General features: G+C 46.1%; 1 protein-coding gene across 4 annotated transcripts in view; it reads left to right on the forward strand.

Moving 5' to 3' along the window:
• Positions 1-2735: 2735 nt before the first annotated feature.
• TWF2 (twinfilin actin binding protein 2) overlaps positions 2736-19907 on the forward strand; it is a 65510-nt gene continuing 48338 nt past the window's right edge. For all 4 annotated transcript variants that reach the window (XM_035106112.3, XM_035106114.3, XM_035106113.3 and 1 more), the window contains exon 1: positions 2736-2885. In XM_035106112.3, the coding sequence (XP_034962003.1) occupies positions 2861-2885 (25 nt within the window). In that variant the 5' untranslated portion in view covers positions 2736-2860. The remainder of the gene's footprint in view (positions 2886-19907) is intronic.

Here is a 19907-nt window from a genome sequence, read left to right on the forward strand (position 1 = left end):
TCACACGACAATTGGACACGTGCAAAATTGTCGCTGCCTAACCCAAGAGTCCGATGGGCAGCCTTAGCTTTTATAGTGAGCAGGTCTTCCAGGACTCACAGCCAACAGATACAGGCAAAGCCTGTTGTGAGGTGCAGGGTACACACAAACTGCCCTGTATTTTGAGCCCTTGCCACCACATCCTCATTGATCTACCTAGCACCTGCCTACTTTCACTCAAACAAATGCTTTAATACAGGAGTGGCCATGCCAGCATGCACTGCATGAGAATGGCAACACGTGCCCCTGTATGATGCTTGCTGTTTTGTGTGGCCAGGTGTGTTAGGTTTGCTCTCTATATGGTGAGTGAGGCTCCCAGGTGCCCTCATCTATATTGGTAGCCAGATTGAGGCTTTCCTCTCACTTGGGCACTTGACGAAATAGGATTCAGACCTTATATTAGTGTGACAGTACATTTCCCCCACCTCTGTGTAATATGGTGTTTAATGTACTGATTTGATTGGCTGAACCTTTATAGCTGTTGTTTAACAACTGTAAGTAAACTAGAAACTGCCTTGTATTCCTTACTACGGTACAGTAGTAATAAATTTTAAAAATGGTGTTTTATTGATTACACAAGGAGTAAAAAACCTCTTAGTCACCCCATCCCATTCCTCATGGAGCATTGCTGAAGGATAATGCAAAGAAAGGGAAAAGACTTTAATCCAGGATGCTGCTCCAACACCTGGCATGCATTGCGGATTATATCCATGTTTTTTATGATGATGAAGTTATTATTACTAATACTAATTCTTATCCTTTGGTGCATGGGCGTACCCAGGATCAAAACTAGGGGGGGGCAAGGGGAGGGGCCAAGGCACGGAAGGGGAGGGGCCACAAAGTGGGCGGGAACGGTGAACTCGCGCTCCGCCGGGCTGTGCCCCTCCCTAGAAGCAGGGCTGGTGGGCGGAGGCGGAGCCCAGCCCAGCGGAGCGCGAGTTCGGCGTTCCCGCCCACCGCGCCGCGCTCCCTGGTTCCCCGCCGCTCTTGGCCTTGCCTGAGGGCGCGCCAGGGAGCTGGAGGGAGGGTGCGGCGCGGCGCGGCGGGAATGGCGAACTCGCGCTTCGCCGGGCTGTGCTCCGCCTCTGCCCACCAGCCCTGCTTCTAGAGTAGGGCAGCTGCCCTAACTTGCCCCATGGTGGGTACACCCTTGCTTTGGTGATTACCTGTAGCCGAGTAAGATTGTCTTCCATGAGCACAGTCTTAACGGTGAGTCCATAAGTGACTGTGGAGGCCAATTCTGGATCCACACGTCCTTCCACAGTGGGGGACATAGATTTCAGGGTGGGAGTTGATCGTGCCTTCCTCTTAGCGCGTTTCTCCTTTTCACTCAGTTTGTGCTTCTTCAAAGTCCATGACACCTTTGGTAAAGGATGTTCTCCAATGAGATCACTTGCAGGCTCCCATTGTTTCCCAGTTGTTGGTGTTTATGCTACATTTTGAAAGATTTGCCTTGAGAGAATCTTTAAACCTCTTTTGTTGACCACCAGCATTACGCTTTCTATTTTTAAGTTCAGAATAGAGTAGATGCTTTGGAAGACGATAATCAGGCATCCAAACAACATGACCAGCCCGATGAAGTTGATGTTGAAGAATCATTGCTTTGACACTGGTGATCTTTGCTTCTTCCAGTACACTGGCATTAGTTTGCCTGTCTTCCCAAGTGATGTGTAAAAATTTTCAGAGGCACTGTTGATAGAATATTTCACACTGCACTTCAATTGGAGAAAGCTGCACTTGCAGAGATCAGGCGATGCTGGATTTTGGCATCAATGCTGGCCCTTGTGGAAAGATAACTGCCCAGGTAGGATAAGTGACCAACACTTTCCAATGTTACACTACTGAGTTGGATTTGTGGCACTGCAGAGGGGTTGTTTTGTGCTTGTTGGTGCAGTACTTTGGTTTTTTGGATGTTGAGCGACAGGCTAAGCTTTTTGTAAGCGAAGATATTTGGGATGGTTTCCCCAGATTTGGAGATACTGCAAGCTCACCTCTAATTTGTTTTTGTGGGATTTGTGTAAGGACCTCGGCATCTATGGGGGAGTTGCGATTAAGGAGATGCTGGTAATGTTCTTTCCAGGGCAATGCAACACCGTAGTAGCTTATCTTTTAGAAGTGTGGTACCATCTGTTGAGCATAGGGGGCATATGTCATGATTTATTGGCCCATAGATGGTCTTTGTGGCTTTAACGAAACTGTGCATCATGTGTGTCAGCTAAGTGCTGGATCTTTGGAGCTTTTTTTATCCACTGGCAGTTCTTTAGTCCTCTGGTTCTCCTCAGAGGGTTGGACTAGGACCTGGGAGACCTGGGTTCAAATCCCCACTCAGCCATGAAGTTCGCTGAGTGACCTTGGCCCAGTCACAGTCTCTCTGCCTAACCCACCTCACTGGGTTGTTATGGGACTAAATGAGGCACGGGATGTGGAAGGGGTGGGCTCTGATAAATGCAATAGATGGGACAATGCATAGTTTGTGCTAGGTAATTTCCCCAGCAAGGCCTTCAAGCAAACTGCCATACTCTCTCTGCATATACAGTACAGCATTCCGTTTTCCCGGAGGGGCTCGCACTCAGGCAGGCCTTGACCCCCTCCCGCTCCCCGCAAGCCTACAAGGTACGCCCTCGCCTCTTCTTGCCTCGACGCTCCGCCCTCTGCCCCCTCCGCCGAAGAGCGGCCCTCCCTCCGGGCGGACCCCGCTCAAGCCCCTCCTGCTCCAGTCGGCAGCAACCCGGAAGCGGGCGGTGCTGGAGTCGGAGCCGTTTCCTGCCCGGGAGACAAGCGGCCAGGGTGGGATCTGTTGCAGCGGACCTGATCCGGAGCCATGACTCACCAGACCGGCATCCACGGTAAGGACAGCGGAGAACCGCTCACCCCCCCCCTTGTCTCTGCGCCTGGGCAGGTCCTTAGCGCCCGCCCGGACCCCGAAGGCTGCCCCGAGCGGCCCGCCGGACGCCAGCTGCCCCTCCACCCGTGCAGCCGCGCCCCGCTCCGTATCTGCCTTTCCTCTGCCCTCCTCGGCCCATTGCCTTGCTCGATGCAGCCTTGCATCTCCCTTGGCAAGGCAGCAGTTAAACGAGCTGGATCCTGTTATTATTTTGTATTATAATAATAATCCCGCTGTCTGTTTGGAAAGGGTTGCTGCACCAGCAGCAGCGGCGTCTGTTCTGGGGAGGCTTCTGAAGCCCAGGGACATCCGTGCGAAGGCTGGCTGGGGGACATGCCTTGAAATGAAGGCTAATTGCCTGCCTTGGAGCCCAGAGATCTCGCAGGCACCTGGTGTTTCGACCTTGCATCCCCCCCCTTCAGGCAATGAATGCCCCACTGAAGCCCCATTTCTCCCAAATGCTGACTAGTCCGCAGTCACCTGAGAGTATCCATTTTCTTAGGTGCTCGTCCAATGGCTGTAGACAACACCAGTTTTCCTTAACACAGTTTGCACAGTTTACCTGGACCGGTTGGTTCTGGGTAAAAACTGGTATATTCTTCATAGCCCCTGCTGGCCTTCACTCACCTGGATTTCCCCCCAAAAAAACCACCACCACCACCGAACCCCGGTCTGAGATCATCTTTCCTACTGAGCCCTTAGAGCCCACAGCTGCATATGTTCTGAATGACTATGGCTCTTTGGGAGCCCTGAAATTCCTTTAGCACCTTCTCTTTTACATGTGATTTCCATATATGTGCAGCAGCTTATTTCCTGTAAAAGCTGCAAAGGCGCCCTACTGCACTTGTTTTGATGCCAAGCCTGAGAGGGCTGCTTCGTGAGGTGTTGTGCTGGAGCTCCTTGTAGTTCTCTGCAAAGGACTTGTCGGTAGCAGCTCTTCTCACCAGAAATGTGTCAGCCTTCCCTCTGCTTCTCCATTATCTCTTAACATGTTCTGCTCCGCAGCATGAATCATAATTGCAGGAACCATTTCCCTTTCTGCGTAGCAGGCAGCTCTTTTGCTTCAGTGTTTCTCTCTGTCTCTGCCTTTAGCTTTCTCCTGGTGAATCGCACAAAAGATAATCACAAACATTAATCTTCTCAGGTTCTTTATGCATGCTACGGTGCTGCTGAAATGCAGCACAGGATGGCAGTACTTCAGAAGGCCAAGTGATGCAGAATGTACATTACTATAATTCATTAAACAATTTGGTATGATGTATGTGAATTGTGCTGATCAAATTACTGGTAAACATGGCAAAAAAATAAAAAATAAATCTATGCCCTTTGTCCTCCTATTTTTAACTTCTTACGAAGAATTTCCAGAGATAAAATCAGGCTGCAGAATGTCACCCCAGGCCTAATCCAAACCTAGTGTTGTTTCAGTTTTAATCCTACAAAGAAAATGTAGGCGTCTCATGTTGCGAAAATCTTTGCAGGCTGCAATAATCCAAGAGGGATTGATTGCTACGAGGATACAATTTGATATGACAGAGCAGCAAGAAATGTGATTGGAACCAGGATAATTTGTTAAGAAAGCAATCTGCAAATGCTTTCCTAGGTCATGTTTACACACCCATATTTAACCTTGAGCTATTCTTTTGGGTGGGTTGGATCTCTGAAAGGAGGATTTTCAGGGTTATCACAAAATTATGTTTCTTAGGAGTGTGATAAAGTGATGGCTAGGATTTGTAAAATTAATTCATATTTATAATGTAGAAATTCTGTTAAGATAGGTGTTGGAGTACCTGAAGACCAGGCTGAATCAAACATCTGGATTTTACAGTAGGGAACAATTGTATGGGTACTGGTAGCTTTCAAACTCTCCTAATAACAGTTTTGTAGCATAGTGTGTAGCATGTCACCACACATATGCTACACACTTATATTATGTCATGCTTGGAAGTAGATACCGGTACATGTCTGTCAATAACATTAATTGGTAATACATAGCTTAGTCCTGAAAATCCTGAGATACTGCTCATCTCACCAAGATGTTTTCCACTACTCCTGGCTTAGCAATGCAATACTAAAATAGGGGTGGGTGGGTTGAGAAGAGGTACCAGCTACCATGGTGTCCTTGAGCATTTTTTTTCTGGACTGTGCCACTTGGAGTGATCTTACTGGTTGCTGGTCTGCCATTTTGACTAGCAAGGATCAGAACAGGAGTATCATGGGCCTTCTGCAGTGTGTAGACATCAGGTGTGCTGAATAAAGGTGTGCTGACACCTTGACAACACCTTCATCACTTTGTGCAGTAGATTTTGCAGTTTCCCATAATTGAAAACAAACCCACAGCAGGTGAAAATGTGGAAGAGCAGGGGTTTGCCCACAAGCTACTGGAATTTATTGCTTGTGTAACCAAACCTGAGGCAAGCCTATTGACTTGGATTAAGAACTGCAATTTAATAGTCCTGTTAACTACAGCATCTTTGGGTTTTTTTGTAAATGGGACCTGATGAAATCACAGGCTTGCCTTTTCTTTAGTTATCTAAATACTTTGATGCTTTGCCTGGGGAAGGTTGACTTTGCTTTGACATAAGTAATTTTTCTTGTCTCTATTTATTATGTGCTGAAATGTCTCCTAGGGTAGTTGACATATTGTTTTAAATTGCTTCAGAAGAAGACGCTGTGATGTATGGGAAGGGTTCATTTGAGGTTTTGTTCATTGTAAACAAACTGAAGGTAGAGATGGTGGATCGCTCTTTCCCCCTATATAGTTTAACTACCTTGAAATCTCAATTGAGGTTTTAAATGTGCTATAAATTATGTAACATAATCAATATAAGTATGTAGGAGCTGGAGATGCTAAAGACCTCCTGGGTCAGCTTTTTCGCCACTCTTGACGATGCAGAATTGTTACCTACTATAGATTCCTCCAGGACTTGTCCGCTTCAATTGCAGTGTATCATGAACTGATGTCCGCCCCCCGCCCCCCACCGCGGTCTTCAGGAGTCTGTTGTGCAAAGCAATAGAATAGATCTTGAAATACCTGAATGCTTTCTGTTGTTAAACACCTTGGTGAGATTCTTTTGGCAAGAACTTTACATTTATGGTCCCTATTACTTAGTGGCTCAACCACTACTACTTGGCAATGGAGCTAACTGTATTCTGGCCTCTGCTCCACAAAGAAGGGAAATCAGTTTCCTGATCAACAAGTACATCAGAGAAGTTGGAAATGCTGTAATGAGGATCACAGGCTATGATTTCCTTAAGACACTATCCTTAGAAAATGCTATCCTGATACATTTTTGTTCGTGTTTCGTATTCTCATTTTAAGTGCCATAGAACTTTGGGATACATGGATTCAATGCTGATGATCTCCACAAATGTATTAAGTCCAAGTCAACCATGTTTTGGCCTCACAGGGGGGTAAGAACCAGAGTTAGCACTGGCACATTGTGCTTAATAATGCTCAATCCTATATATTTGTTTCCTTTGTTTCTGATTGTAAATCAGATCACCAGACTTAGGAGTCCAGGACTCAACTTTTCATGCCTTTAAGATAAAGTTTAAATTGCTGTTATATCTTGAATTTTCTTCTGTTGGGTAGCTGGATAGCAGCAGTTTTATCATGTGTCCTATGCATGCCTCTTCAGAACTAAACCCCATTGAGTTCAGTATGACTGACTTCCAGGTAAATGTGTATCAGAGTACTGCTTTAGAGAGCAATCCTAACCATGTCTGCTCAGAAACAAGTTGAAGTCAGTGGGGCTTACTCCCAGATAAGTAAGGTTAGCCTTGCAGCCTTAGTTGTCTTCCTAATCACATTCCACTTTTGTCCAATACAGTATACTTTTTAGGAAGCAAGGAGCATTAAGCATGAGTCACTTTCAATACTGATATGTCTTCAAATTTGTCCCCTCTATCACTTCTAGTAATCCAGACATTTACCTCATTTAATTCAGTATGACTTATTCCTGAATCACATGATTAGGATTGTGCTGTAGTGCATTGAAGTACTAAAATGTACTTTTGTAGCAGACTAAAACAGCAACTGCCGCTCTAGAATTTGTGTTTTTGCAATGGGACCTTACGTTGAAAGGCAGGTTATAAATGCAGTGGATGACATGGAAAAGACGAACATTTCTTTGTCTGCTAATGCAGACTGGGCCACCTTGGGCCAGTAATTCCCTCTCAGCCTAACCTACCTCACAGGGTTGTTGGGGGATTAAATGAGATGGGGAAGAACCATATACACCACCACGAGCCCCTTGGAGAAAAAGGTGGGAAATAAATGCAGTAAATAAAAATATATCAGTAAAAATGCAATCAGGATTATTTGGCTCCTGACTTGAAGAAAAATGTCCCAATTCTTTGCAGAGTTAATATCTAACCCTAACTGGGAGGTGCAGGGGACTGGAGCAGAACACAAGAACCAAATGTGGCTTCATTTTCTGTGCTCCATGCTGTGTTGAGAGGAATCTCCTATTTAGGTATACTGTATATCTCAAGTTTTAAGAACTTAGCAGTTTGCAAAATCTGAATAGATGCTCCTATCATTTGCACCAAATTGCTCTTCAGGTGTTACCTTGCAGCTCTTGTATTTTGCTTCTCTTCCACCTTAAGTGAAATGCTTGTAATGCCTTGGAACAGTCCTCCCTACCATGAAATGGTTCTTGAGTTTATTCTCTCAATTGTATCGCTTGTGGTGGTTAGTAGAATATTATGCCAGATAGCTCCACCTTTAAATTTCCAAAGCTCTTTTCACTTCACGGCTGGTAATCCCTCAAAGTCGTGGGCTTGCTGGCATGGTTGCGCCTCCCACCCTCCGCAAGGTGTTGCAGAACTGGAAGACGAATGCAAGAGAAGCGTCGCTGCTTACTATGAGGCATTATAAAAAAATCCCAAATGCTGTGGGTTATCTCACCTGAGGAAAAATCTATAAAATGGCACTGCTGAATTCTAGCAAAATTAACCAAGCATATATATCTACTGTATCTGGTTCTAGTCTCACAACTAATAACATTAGAGTCATCATTCTTTGCTGTAGGGCGAGTTCAAAAAATAATTGAACACAGATTGCCTAATTCCTACTGTACCTTCTAGTTTGCGTGGGGTGTGTGTTATACATGATAAAAAAAAATGGTGCGGCTTTTCCACAGTCTCATTGCATGGTTATGGGAATGTTCTTAAAGTGCTTCATTAAGCTATGACACTTGCCCGATTTACCTGGTGTGTTCTCATAATCATTAGTGGATTAACACTCCACCCTTTTTCACCACTAGAGAAGAGCTGAGGAACCTTCCCTTTTATTTAGCTAATATAGGTTTCTTTCATCTTGCCCTTCATGGCAAACCACTTTCAGTCCTATATCCTGTAAGTAGTTATCTCAGTTTTACCCACAGAGCAGCCTTTTTCGAGGGCTGGTTAGGCTGAGACGATTAACGGAAGGTAGCTGTGATCCAAACCCCACTTTCTTTGGAGTAAGCCCCACTGAATGCAGTCAGAAGAATTGACACGTACAGTACCGGCATCAGCTCTCCAGGATTTCTGTTGGTGGACATCCCCAGCTGTACTTCCGGGAAGTGAACCTGGGAGGGACCTTTTGCATGCTGGACAGAAGCCACACCGCCGAGATACAGCCTCTCCCCACAACTTCCACATGTGGGAGTTGGTTTTGTTGTGTGAAGGGTTTTTCTTTGACTCACCTCGTGTTTCTCTCTAGCTTTTTATTGCTATATTGCCTGCTGTCCCGAAGCGAAATATGCTCTCTTTTTTGCTTACATTGCAGCCTTATTGTGCGCTAGGCCGTGAAAGGAAACGCGGTGGATAATCTTACTGGCCAGATGGCATGGCATGTATAAGGAGAGAGCTCTTGCTGCAGGATAGAGATAATCTGTAGCTTGTCGCTTGTGAATCATCCAGTGGGGATGCCGACTCCCAGACTGACTTTTAAGCAAACGATAAAGCCTGATAGAATGAATCAATTAAGACATCGAACCATGTTGCCCGGAGAGCCCATGACTTTGGAGCGATGCCTTAATAATGTGGAGCAAAAATCCTGATCCATGTGTTCCAACTGCTGGGTGAGGAAGGCCACTGGAAAGCTAATCTGTGCAAAGGCCATTCTGTGTGATAAGCTCTTTGTGGGTGCCTGTGCATCATCTATTTGGCAGTATTCATCAACCAAACTATCAAAAATGGACAGGTAAGGGCAGTTCAGGTGGTACCTGAGTAATGTAAGGGTCACAACAGTATGTGCTGCTTTACCACTTTTCTGGGAAGGTGGAAGATCTGACTTAAATAATTTCCCATGTGCAGGGAATCTTTTTTTAAAAAAAACAATGTGTTGGAGCATTTCATCATGTAGCTGTCCTACTGTATTCTGGAATAGTATAGTCCAGGAAGGACTGTATCATGTGCTATTACTGTACATTTTAATTGGTACCAGGTGTGGATTTTGTTTTCAAACACTTGGGCTTTCTAAAAGAAGCCTAACTTAGCACCTTAGACAGCATGAAGACAAGACACAGTAAGAATGTTTATTTACTGCTTCTCTCTCGATAGAAAATTCTGATGGCTTTGTTTCACTGTGCAGTGTTTTTTTTAAAAAAATGGTAGAAAATGAAAATTGGCCACTTGCTTCCATCTTCTGTTGGGCATCACTAAGTAGTAAATGAACTTGACTGATTTAGCTGCCTAGGTAGTTAATGTGCTTTACTCGCCCGTTGCTTACTTGGAGAAGAACTTCAATGCACAGTCTAAGAGCTCAGTTGCTGTCAGCCCGTTTTGCAATGAGAAAATACAAAAGAGACCTTTCTGCAAGGTGACTTCAGTATGGATTTGCTAGGTATTAAATCAAAGTCCCTCTGCCCTGAATCATATGGGTCAGTGGGCTGCTTTAGTAAAGGCTTGCCAATTTCTATAGCCTATTCTCAAAAGGCTGTGATGTAGCCAATGCTCCATCTGGCTGTCTCTGGCTTTTCCAGTCTGGTAGATAAAACGCCTTATTTGCATTGCTGTAAAGTGGTGTAACAGAACAATTGGCAGCCCATCTTTCAAATTCTTAGAAGTATTTTTAAACACCACATTCTAGTACGGTAACAGCCTTCTCTTGGAACGGAAAGCATGTGTGGCGCTGCTCAAGATCTTTTGTTTGCTGGCTGCTGGAAAGGGGAATTTTAAAATAGAAAAGGAATTTGGTTCATGTATTGCCTTTCTGATTTACGATAAGAAGTTCTGTATTCTTGCAAGTGGTAAACATTACAGTGCAGGAATGGGGAAACTCAGGCTTCAAGGGCAAATGTGGCCCTCTGGGCCTCACTATATGACCCTCCGGGCCTCACTATGTGGCCCTTGGGACTTTTCCAAGGCCATACCCCCTTTTTCTGGCCCACAACGCTCACTGGTCCTGTTCTGCCACCTCTTCAAGTTCCTTGAACTGTGATAATGCCTCTTTCTTGCCTGAGTGGATAATATAATACAATGTTTGTGTGTGGAAGTAAGAGAGAGAGAAAAACTCTGATTTTTGTCTTGCTGGAATGTGCCCTGCTATGCAGAGGTGTCACATCTATTGTTCCTACCCACTTTTTGCCCCTGGCCCTGCCTATCCCTGGCACGCGGCCCCCAGAAGATTGCCTACCCACTAACATGGCCCTCAAGCTGGAAAATAGTCGCTAACCTTGCTATGTATATAATGCTAAGAAAGACACTGCTTGGTTCTCGGATGACTTCGTGGGCCAACTGTATATATATTTTAGGGCAGTTTAACGTTTTTACAATGGGCACACTTCTTTTTTGCCTTTCACATGTCAATACATTGCTGTTTCTAATTAAAATGCAGTTTATTTGTTTACATCATTCATAACCCGCTCTTCATTTTTGACACAATCCCAGAGCGAGGAGCAACATTAGAATGCAATAAAACAACAGATATAGCTGAAAGAAAAAAAAGCAGACAGTACAGTAGCACACAGATGCCTCAATCTAGGCAAGGGGCATCGCTTCACGATGGCAAGCAGGTCTTTGCAAAAGCACAGCAGTTGCACCTGCCAAAGAGGCAGGATTGGGCCTCAGCTTCTTGCCCTGTCTACACCCTGGTGGCAAATGTGTGTTCACCGCTATGCGGAGTCATGGGTGAAGCAGGCTGTATTCCGAGAGACTCCCTTTTCATCTCTGCATCAGGGATGGTGGCCTTCCAGATCTTCTTGGGTTCCCATCATTCCTGATCATTGGCCATACTGGCTAGGGGTGATGGGGGGGTGAGAGTCCAACAGCATCTGAGGAGCCACTGGTCCCCCAACTCTTCTTTTACGAGCTAAAGTTTTTAATACTGTGTTTTAATGTAACCTGCCATGTGACCTTAGGGGCAGGTGAATAAAAACAATGAAACCAAAACATGGTTAAGTTCAATGGGACCTGAGCAGACACAACAAGCACATTCTGCAGACCTGGTTGGCAGATCAAATTATTATTTTGAATGTCCTTACCAGCTCTGTTCCATACCAGAAGCTCCCATTGTCCTTCCCGTCGCTTTGTGGAGAGTGCTAAAGGCTAGTGTGTTCAGAAAATAGAGAAGTTTTTTTTCACACAAACAAAGGAGCTGCACTTGATACAGAGCTGTAATTTTGTCTGAATAATTAAGGCCCTGTGAAGCTGAGTGTTTAAAGTTATCCAAGCAGAGGAAACCCCCTTGGAAAGAGTGTGTTTAAGAACCTTTTAGTGTAATAAGCTGATTGTCAGGATCCATCCTTTGGGCTCTGGGGACTTGACACCTGATCCAGCCGTCTCCAGTCATTGCCCGACTCTTGGGAGGGTGAATGACAAGCAGCTACGAGATTGTTTTACAGGCTTGGAGTTCAGGGAGTAATATATACACCGGCAGGACTCTCTGGCTCTTTGTGAAGCTGAACTACTAGGGCTAGATTTCAGACAGGAGGCACTTGTTGTCTTGCAAGTAACCCCTCCGTTTCTTATCGGGAGTCCATCGGAAAGCAGGGACAGGTGTCCTGAATTTTGATTGCCTCGATGAGCATATCAGGGACTTGTTTATGAGGTCAGTAAAATGCATCCAAGCCAAACATGACAGTTAAATCAAAGCTTAAGACCACTGCAGGGAGTGACAACATGGCCTAGAAACGCTGACCTTTGCCATGGCGCACTGAGTCCTGGAAGCCTTTGGAGCAGGTATTTAAGAAGTACTGTGTCTCAATTAGATGGGCCTGAACCATGGCCACCCTCCATCCCCAAAAGCTGAAGCAGGTGCATAAAAGCCGTACTGAAAGTTTTTGTTGTGTGTGCGCGAAGGAAGCTGTTACAGAGGCTTAAATGTTAAGGAGCTTGCATTGTTTTATACCAAACAAAGCTCTCTCTGTGTGTATTTATTTGGGTGCTTCTGCTCTTGCCTTTGGGCAGCCTTTGTGGTACAACAGAGGACAGGTGTCAATGCAGCAGCTGGGGGAGATCTGGAGAGTTGGGAGTGCCATGAAATAATGCTCAGAACAAGAATGCCTGAGGAGCAGCTAGCCAGGAGGTCAGGATGGCCTTACTGTACTTGGGAACCCTATAAGGCCATGACCTTCTGGGATTTGTTTTAGTCATAATACCAAATGTAGCACCTATTTCCTCAAACCCAGTGAATGGGAAATGAAAACGGCTACATAAAGATGACGTCCAGAGAATGAAAGATTGATAGCCACAGGCTCAGATTTCCTGTCAGGAGGACAGAGTGACTCGACATACTCAGGAGGGCATTCATTTCAGGGTTCATGTATTATTGATCCAGTTAATGATGGGACACGAGATGATGGGGGGAAAGATGCTCATACTAAAACTTGGTCCACTCTTCTCCTGGTGTGGGGTATGTGTAAAAATACAATGCGATTACAGTTGTAAACAGTGAATTAGTATAGCAGGAGTAAAGGTAAAGGGACCCCTGACCATTAGGTCCAGTCACGGACGACTCTGGGGTTGCGGTGGTCATCTCTCTCTCTAGGCCGAGGGAGCCGACGTTTGTCCGCAAACAGCTTCCGGGTTATGTGGCGAACCAGAGCAACGCACGGAAACGCCGTTTACCTTCCCGTCAGAGCAGTACCTATTTATCTACTTGCACTTTGACGTGCTTTCGAACTGCTAGGTTGGCAGGGACAGGAACCAAGCAACGGGAGCTCACCCCATTGCAGGGATTCGAACTGCCAACCTTCTGATCGGTAAGCCCTAGCTCTGTGGTTTAATCCACAGCGCCACCTGCGCCCCATAGCAGGAATAGACTCAGGCAAATATGTCATAAGTGTCAGGATATATTCATGCCCAGTTCAGATTACAACAGGCAGGTGTGTCGAAATGCATAATGAGGAAAAAGCATTTAATAACAGAATATGCCAAATGAAAATAATTGGGTACTCTTCCAATCTTTGATTTAAGTCAAGGTTCTCATTTGGAAATTCATGTCATTATCATTAATTTATCTATCACTTACATGCTAGAATGACTTGTAAGTGGTTTCCAACTATGAAATCAATTATAAAATACATACATAATTAAAATACACAACAAAACAACAATCATGTCCTTCCTGAACAGGCAATATGTACTACGTAACTGGTTGCTATAACAATGGAAACATATTGGTTAGCAACTAAATAAAGCCTTTACATGGAATCGAACACGATCCAAACTCTTGGTCATTCAGTCCATGTGCAACTGCTGAATTATATCTCCTTACAGACGATGGACTATTTTTTGTTTTTTTTAGTGCTCTCTGCTCACCAGCAAGGAAACTAAGGCTGCACAATTCCTGTCAAGCTAAAGAACAACATCAAGGATAAGGGCGGGAAATGCCCCCTGGCACCATAAGGGCATCAGGTTATTTCTGCTCCTGACAGAATGCGATTTTTATTGTGATAAACTTTTGCAAGTCTCTTTGAGAAATACAGTGGTAGCTACCCCAGTGTTACCCAGATATGTTGAACTCCAACTTCCATCAGCCCCAGCCAGCATGGCCAATGGGCAGGGATGATGGGAGTTGCAGTCTAGCTAGAGCAGTGTTTCTCAACCAGTGTGCCTCCAGATGTTTTGGGACTACAACTCCCATCATTCCTGACCACTGGTCCTGCTAGCTAGGGATGATGGGAGTTGTAGTCCCAAAACATCTGGAGGCACACTGGTTGAGAAACACTGAGCTAGAGGACATGAGCAGGATTTAAGTATTGTAAGTAAGTAAGTAAGTAAGTAAGTAAAATATAGTTGTCTGCTTGCTGTTCTGTTTTTGATCTACTCCCAGTCTTACAGATATCTATTCTGATCTAGTTCCTATGGGGGGGAGGGACGACACTTTTTAACTGCTTGCATATCTCGGGGTCTTGGAAGCAGAGTAAAAAATTTTCCTTGGGCCACATCCATGCTAAAACAGAGGGTTTTGATGTCCTGCCATATGGAATAGATATGGCCTCTGGTGGAGTTGATGAACCTGAGCAGTGCTGAGTGACAGCTCCTGCAGCCTTTCAAAGTTCCTTTGTATTAATAAGAGAAATTGTCATGGCTTCCTTTTGCAAAGCAACTCAAAAGGGTATCATTGGAACGTTCACTCTCCACCTTTACAGCTGGCATTGTGTGTTAAGGTTCTCTGTTACTACTCTAAGTCTGATTAAAACAGATTACAAAAGAGGCTTGTAATGAGCATTGGCAGCACAACACTGGGAAGCTGGGATCTAGTCAGGACCAAATAATTAATCCCTGTTTAATGCTGTGCTAGATATCTTGCGGGCTGAGCAGTATCTTCCTTAGAAATAGGCATCTGATCTGAGTGTACAAATCTACAGAACATACTAGGGAAGTAAGCTTCTAAGGTCACAGCTCTGGGCATTACATTTGACATTTGCCTGTAGGGCAAGTATTTTAAATTGCTGCATGTAGGTTTAGTGTTTGGGGTGTGTGTGTGTGTGCTGCCCCCAGAAGGAAAATCATTCCATGTTACTATCATATTGTAGGGTCCTGTGAAAAGATAAAGTCTGTTTCCTGAAAAACAAATGAGAGGGAGGAACGGCATCCTTAAAAGCAGTGGGAAGCAGAGGAATTTCTTGAAAGGTGATGGTCCCAGCCTTTGCAGGAAAATGTTTCGCTTGGTGATGCAGCACTCCTCTTAAAACTCTCCCCCCACCAGCAATATATTCACACACACAATGATGTCCCCAAGGCCATTGAATGGCTAATTCTACTCAAGCACACTAGCAGTTGTGGCTTGTGTATGTACTGTTGCTGCAGCATCGCAGAGAGAAATACAGGGTGAGTCTTTTAAAAGAGCCCCCGTGGAACATATGTACTCTGTATCCACGGGGCTTCTTTTAAAGGACTCACCTTGTACAAAAGACGGAGCAGGGGAAGGATGAGGGAAACCAAGGACTCACCAGCTGCAAAATGCCTACTACTACTGCAGTATGGGCTGTTGAGCTTGGTTTTGGGGGTGGTGGTGGAAAGAAGCAGGTACACTCTTGGTCTGTGCAGGGGTAAGAGACCAATGTCTTAGGAAGGTGGAGACTTACTACAGGCTTCTGTGAAGCACAACTTCTCCAGCTCTATTTCCAGCAAACTGGGTCCAAGAGCATTGTACCTGAGGAATGAGGACAACCATGTCACCTGTAGAGGCCAGTGGTGTTTCAACTCTCAGCCAATGTGTCTTGAGTCACACCCAAAGGGGAGAAGTGTATAGGAAGCTGCCTTGCACCAGTCAGACACTTGGTCTACACCAGGGTTTCCCAAACTTGGGTCTCCAGCGGTTTTTGGACTACAACTCCCATCATCCCTAGCTAGCAGGACCAGTTGTCACGGATGATGGGGACTGTAGTCCAAAAAAACCGCTGGAGACCCAAGTTTGGGAAACCCTGATCTATACAGACCATAGCTCTCCAGGCTATCAGGCAGGCAGGGGTCTTTCCACAGTCCTCCTTGGAGATGCTGAGACCTTTTACATGCCAAGCATGTGGTCTTCCACTGAGCTATGGCCCTTCTCAAACAGCATTGGAGCGAGTTAATTGTGGGCTGTGACTGAGAGAGAGAGAGCCAGAAGAAGCTGTGTATGATAAAGTAAACCAGTGTGAGTTCACTTATGCACACAGCCAGAAGGGGGAAGTCCAGCTGTTAGGAGCAAGCAGTGACAATGCCTTTTAAGGTATTGTCACACACAGGCTTACATAGGCTTTCCTTTGCATCAGGCTGTATGAGTAATGCAAAATCTGCATTGGTAAAAGTATATATTGGATTACTTTGCTGCTTTGTGTAGTGAAATGCTTGAAGAAACTTGTTTTGGGGTGCATTGCATGGCCAGTAAGATCAGCAAGGGTACATAGAAGGGGATCATCATGTAGGGATTTAGCATGAGCTAGCAAGGGTAGCCAATGTGGTGCCCGCCAAATGTTTGGAGACAACCCCTATATTCCCTGCCCAGTAGACATGCTGGCTGGAGCTGATGGGATTTGAAGTTCAGCAGCAGTTGGAGGGCACCATGTTGGCTTTCCCTGAGTTAGTGTCATAGGTTAAAATGAGTACTAGCGTATTGCATTAATATCTAGGAGGCAATTGAGAGCCACCTTTAGATCCTGGAGCACTGGTGCAATAGACTCCTCAGGAGGTGCCTCATCAAAAGGCACTCCTCTGCAATCTGCACCATTTGCAGCCCCAAATAGATTCTTAGATCAGCCCTGCAGATGTGCGGTACGTTTATCTATCTTGTAATGGCTAAACATCACACAAGTTAATCCGTAGCAAGGGTTTGCAGCCTCCTTTCGCAGCTGCTGCTGTAACTGGAAGATTCAGCCAAGACAGGCTGTGACTGGTGAGATCAGAGTGAACCTCAGTGAGACATGATTTCCCAAGACTTGCCTGGGCAGAGTCTGCAAACTGCCATTACTTTGGTTTTCTTTGGATTTTGCGTCAGTTGCCAATTACATCCAAGTACCATATAATCATGGAAGGCTGCAAGATCAGCGTCAACTTCTCCAAAGTGGTCCCACAAAAAGTTGCCTATGTTGCATTTGACTCCTGAAAAATCTAATTAAGAGGTAGGGAACCTTAAGGGTGAGATAGCCACAGCCAATGTAGAATTGAACCCTGCCCTCCTGTGCATGGTTTGGAGAAAATGGCCTTGCAGGCCAGATTGGACTCCTGTGGGCCAGAGGTTCCCCAGCTCTGATCTAATAGGATCAACAGGTTTCAGCTCCAGGTAGGTAGCCGTGTTGGTCTGAGTCGAAGCAAAATAAAAAAATTCCTTCAGTAGCACCTTAAAGACCAACTAAGTTTATATTTTGGTATGAGCTTTCGTGTGCATGCACACTTCTTCAGATACACTAGAAACAGAAGTGTCAGACCCTATATATATACAGAGGGTGGTGGGGGTGGGTGGGAATGGGAGATGGGCTGATGGGAGTGGTAAACCTGTAGATGGGTGTTAATGGCTGCTGATGGCTGCAATTAGTCCTGGGCTGAGGTGCTAAAGAAAGCTTGATCATGCATAATGAGATAAGAATCCGATATCTCTATTCATCCCAGGTGCTTCCATGGTTTTAAGCTTGGTAATGATTTCCAATTCAGCAACTTCCCTTTCCAGTCTGTTCCTGAAATTTCTCTGTAATAAAACAGCTGCTTTGAGATCTTGTATAGAATGTCCTGGGAGATTGAAGTGTTCTCCTACTGGTTTTTCAGTCTTATGGTTCCTGATGTCAGATTTATGTCCATTTATCCTTTGGCGTAGGGTTTGGCCTGTTTGTCCAATATAGAGAGCTGAAGGGCACCGTTGGCATTTGATGGCATACACATGGTGGAGGTTTCAGCTCCACCATGCTGATCTTGAAGCATAGATGGTGAATCATGGTAACAAATGCAGGAGCCTGGTGCAGAAATACACAATGGTTTTCATATTCACAACTTCAAGAAAGCACATGCTAATGAGATTCCCTCTTAACCAGGGTTTGCCAACCTGATTAAAATCCTGATTATGATGCAGATGTGGTGGGCTTAAGCCAAATTTGGTGCAGATGTAGCACTAAACAACAGTTTAGGGAAGGGAGGGGCAATGTATGCTGGAGAGGATTAGAGGGAGGGGGCATTCCTGAAGCCAGCTGCTGATTTGTACACCAGGGTTAGCAGGGAACCAGCATTATGGGTCCAGTACACAAGTAGCGGTAAACCAAAGTATAACTTACTGGCACAGCATTGGTTCCTAAAAACGTTCTCACGCCCACTGTGCTTCTTCCTTTTTTAACTCTGTGCAGAACTGCAGCTATGTCAAACTGGGGTTCATGCTTTAAGGTCTCTTCTCTTTAAAGGTAAAGGGACCCCTGACCATTAGGTCCAGTCATGACCGACTCTGGGGTTGTGGCGCTCATCTCGCTTTATTGGCCGAGGGAGCCGGTGAACAGCTTCCGGGTCATGTGGCCAGCATGACTAAGCCGCTTCTAGCGAACCAGAGCAGCACACGGAAACGCCATTTACCTTCCCGCCGGAGCAGTCCCTATTTATCTACTTGCACTTTGATGTGCTTTTGAACTGCTAGGTTGGCAGGAGCAAAGACCGAGCAATGGGAGCACCCCGTCATGGGAATTCAAACCCCCGACCTTCTGATCGGCAAGCCCTAGGCTCTGTGGTTTAGACCACAACACCACCCGCGTCCAGGGGCGTCATAGCCATAGAGGCTACTGGCGCAAGGCGCCATGGCGCCACATTCTGAAGGGCCCTTCCGCCATGCCGTGCCGTGCCCAGAGCCTCCTCCCTGTGGGAGGAGCCGCCCTCAAGCCCTGCCGGCAGCGCCACTCTCGCCTGCCTCTTCTCAGACTGCGGGCGCTGTTGCGGGGAAGCCGGCCCTGAGCCTCCCATCAGCGCGGCAGCCAGGGCTCCCTGGGTGGCAGTGCCGCGCAGCCGCTTCAGCTGAGCAGGCGGAGGCCGAGGCGGAGCACAGGTGGGAGCGCACCTGCCTCCCTTTCTGCCACTGCCACCGCCGTTGCCACCTCCTGCTCGGCAATTTTCATAAAGCGGAGACGCCTCATCTGCCCGGGGGGCGGAGGAGCCGCGGGAGGAGGAGCAGTGCGAGGGCTCCCCAAAAACGGGTGCACGAGCCCGTCTTTGGGGCTGGAGGGAAGAGACAGGGGCCAGATTCCCAGGCTGGGGACCTCCTGTTGCACTCCATCAAGGCGGCAGAAGGGAGGGAAGGGTGGGGGTGGGGGTCGCCCGAGGGATCCCCGCACCACGGCGCCAGATAGGCGTAAGATGGCCCTGCCCGCGTCCCTCCTTAGTCATGACCAAATCTTGTGGTTAAGGAGGAGAGACCTGTGCTACCCTTGGCTTGGAGGGCACACAAGTCAGACCTTGGCTTAGTAGCTGCGCCACTCTGAGCTAAAAATTCCTGGAAGGAGTGAAGTGAGCATGATCACATACATGGGAGCCTTCATGCTAAGTTTGGCTTAGCGTTATGTGAAAATTTGGTCTCTGTCAGGTCAGAGAATCGGATGTTTTCCAGGGCTGCCTTGTTTACTCAATTATTTCAATTGTTCTAATCAGTGAAACTAATAAGCCTTTAATTCCTACTTAGCTAGTTTATCTTTTACTATCACTTGTTTTCAAAGGGAAATGCATGGCCTGTAAAATGCAATTCCTGCCAGCCAGCTCACCTAGAACTGTTGTATCCATGTTTGGTGAGCAGGATGAAAGGGTTTGGCAGATGACATCATCTTCAACCAAAGTAACTCAAATCCTTCCTGCCGTCCATAAAGGTGACATTATCTGTTGTTGGCAACACACAACCCAACAGATTTTTCATTTGGCAAGCATATGCAGCCTCACCAAGAACTTTGCTGGCTTCTCTTCTCTCAGGTTCATAGCATATTATCCTTCAAGGGTCGACATAGGACAGACAGAGGGCGAATGCCAGAGCAGCTCCAGTTCCGATTCCTATAAATGTCTGGCTGGCTGTTTGCTTGGCAGCTCACTGGTGTTGTGTGTGTGGGGGGGGGGGAGG

Source organism: Zootoca vivipara, chromosome 2 (genome assembly GCF_965207765.1).
Source record: "Zootoca vivipara chromosome 2, rZooViv2.hap1.1, whole genome shotgun sequence".
Lineage (NCBI taxonomy): Eukaryota > Metazoa > Chordata > Lepidosauria > Squamata > Lacertidae > Zootoca > Zootoca vivipara.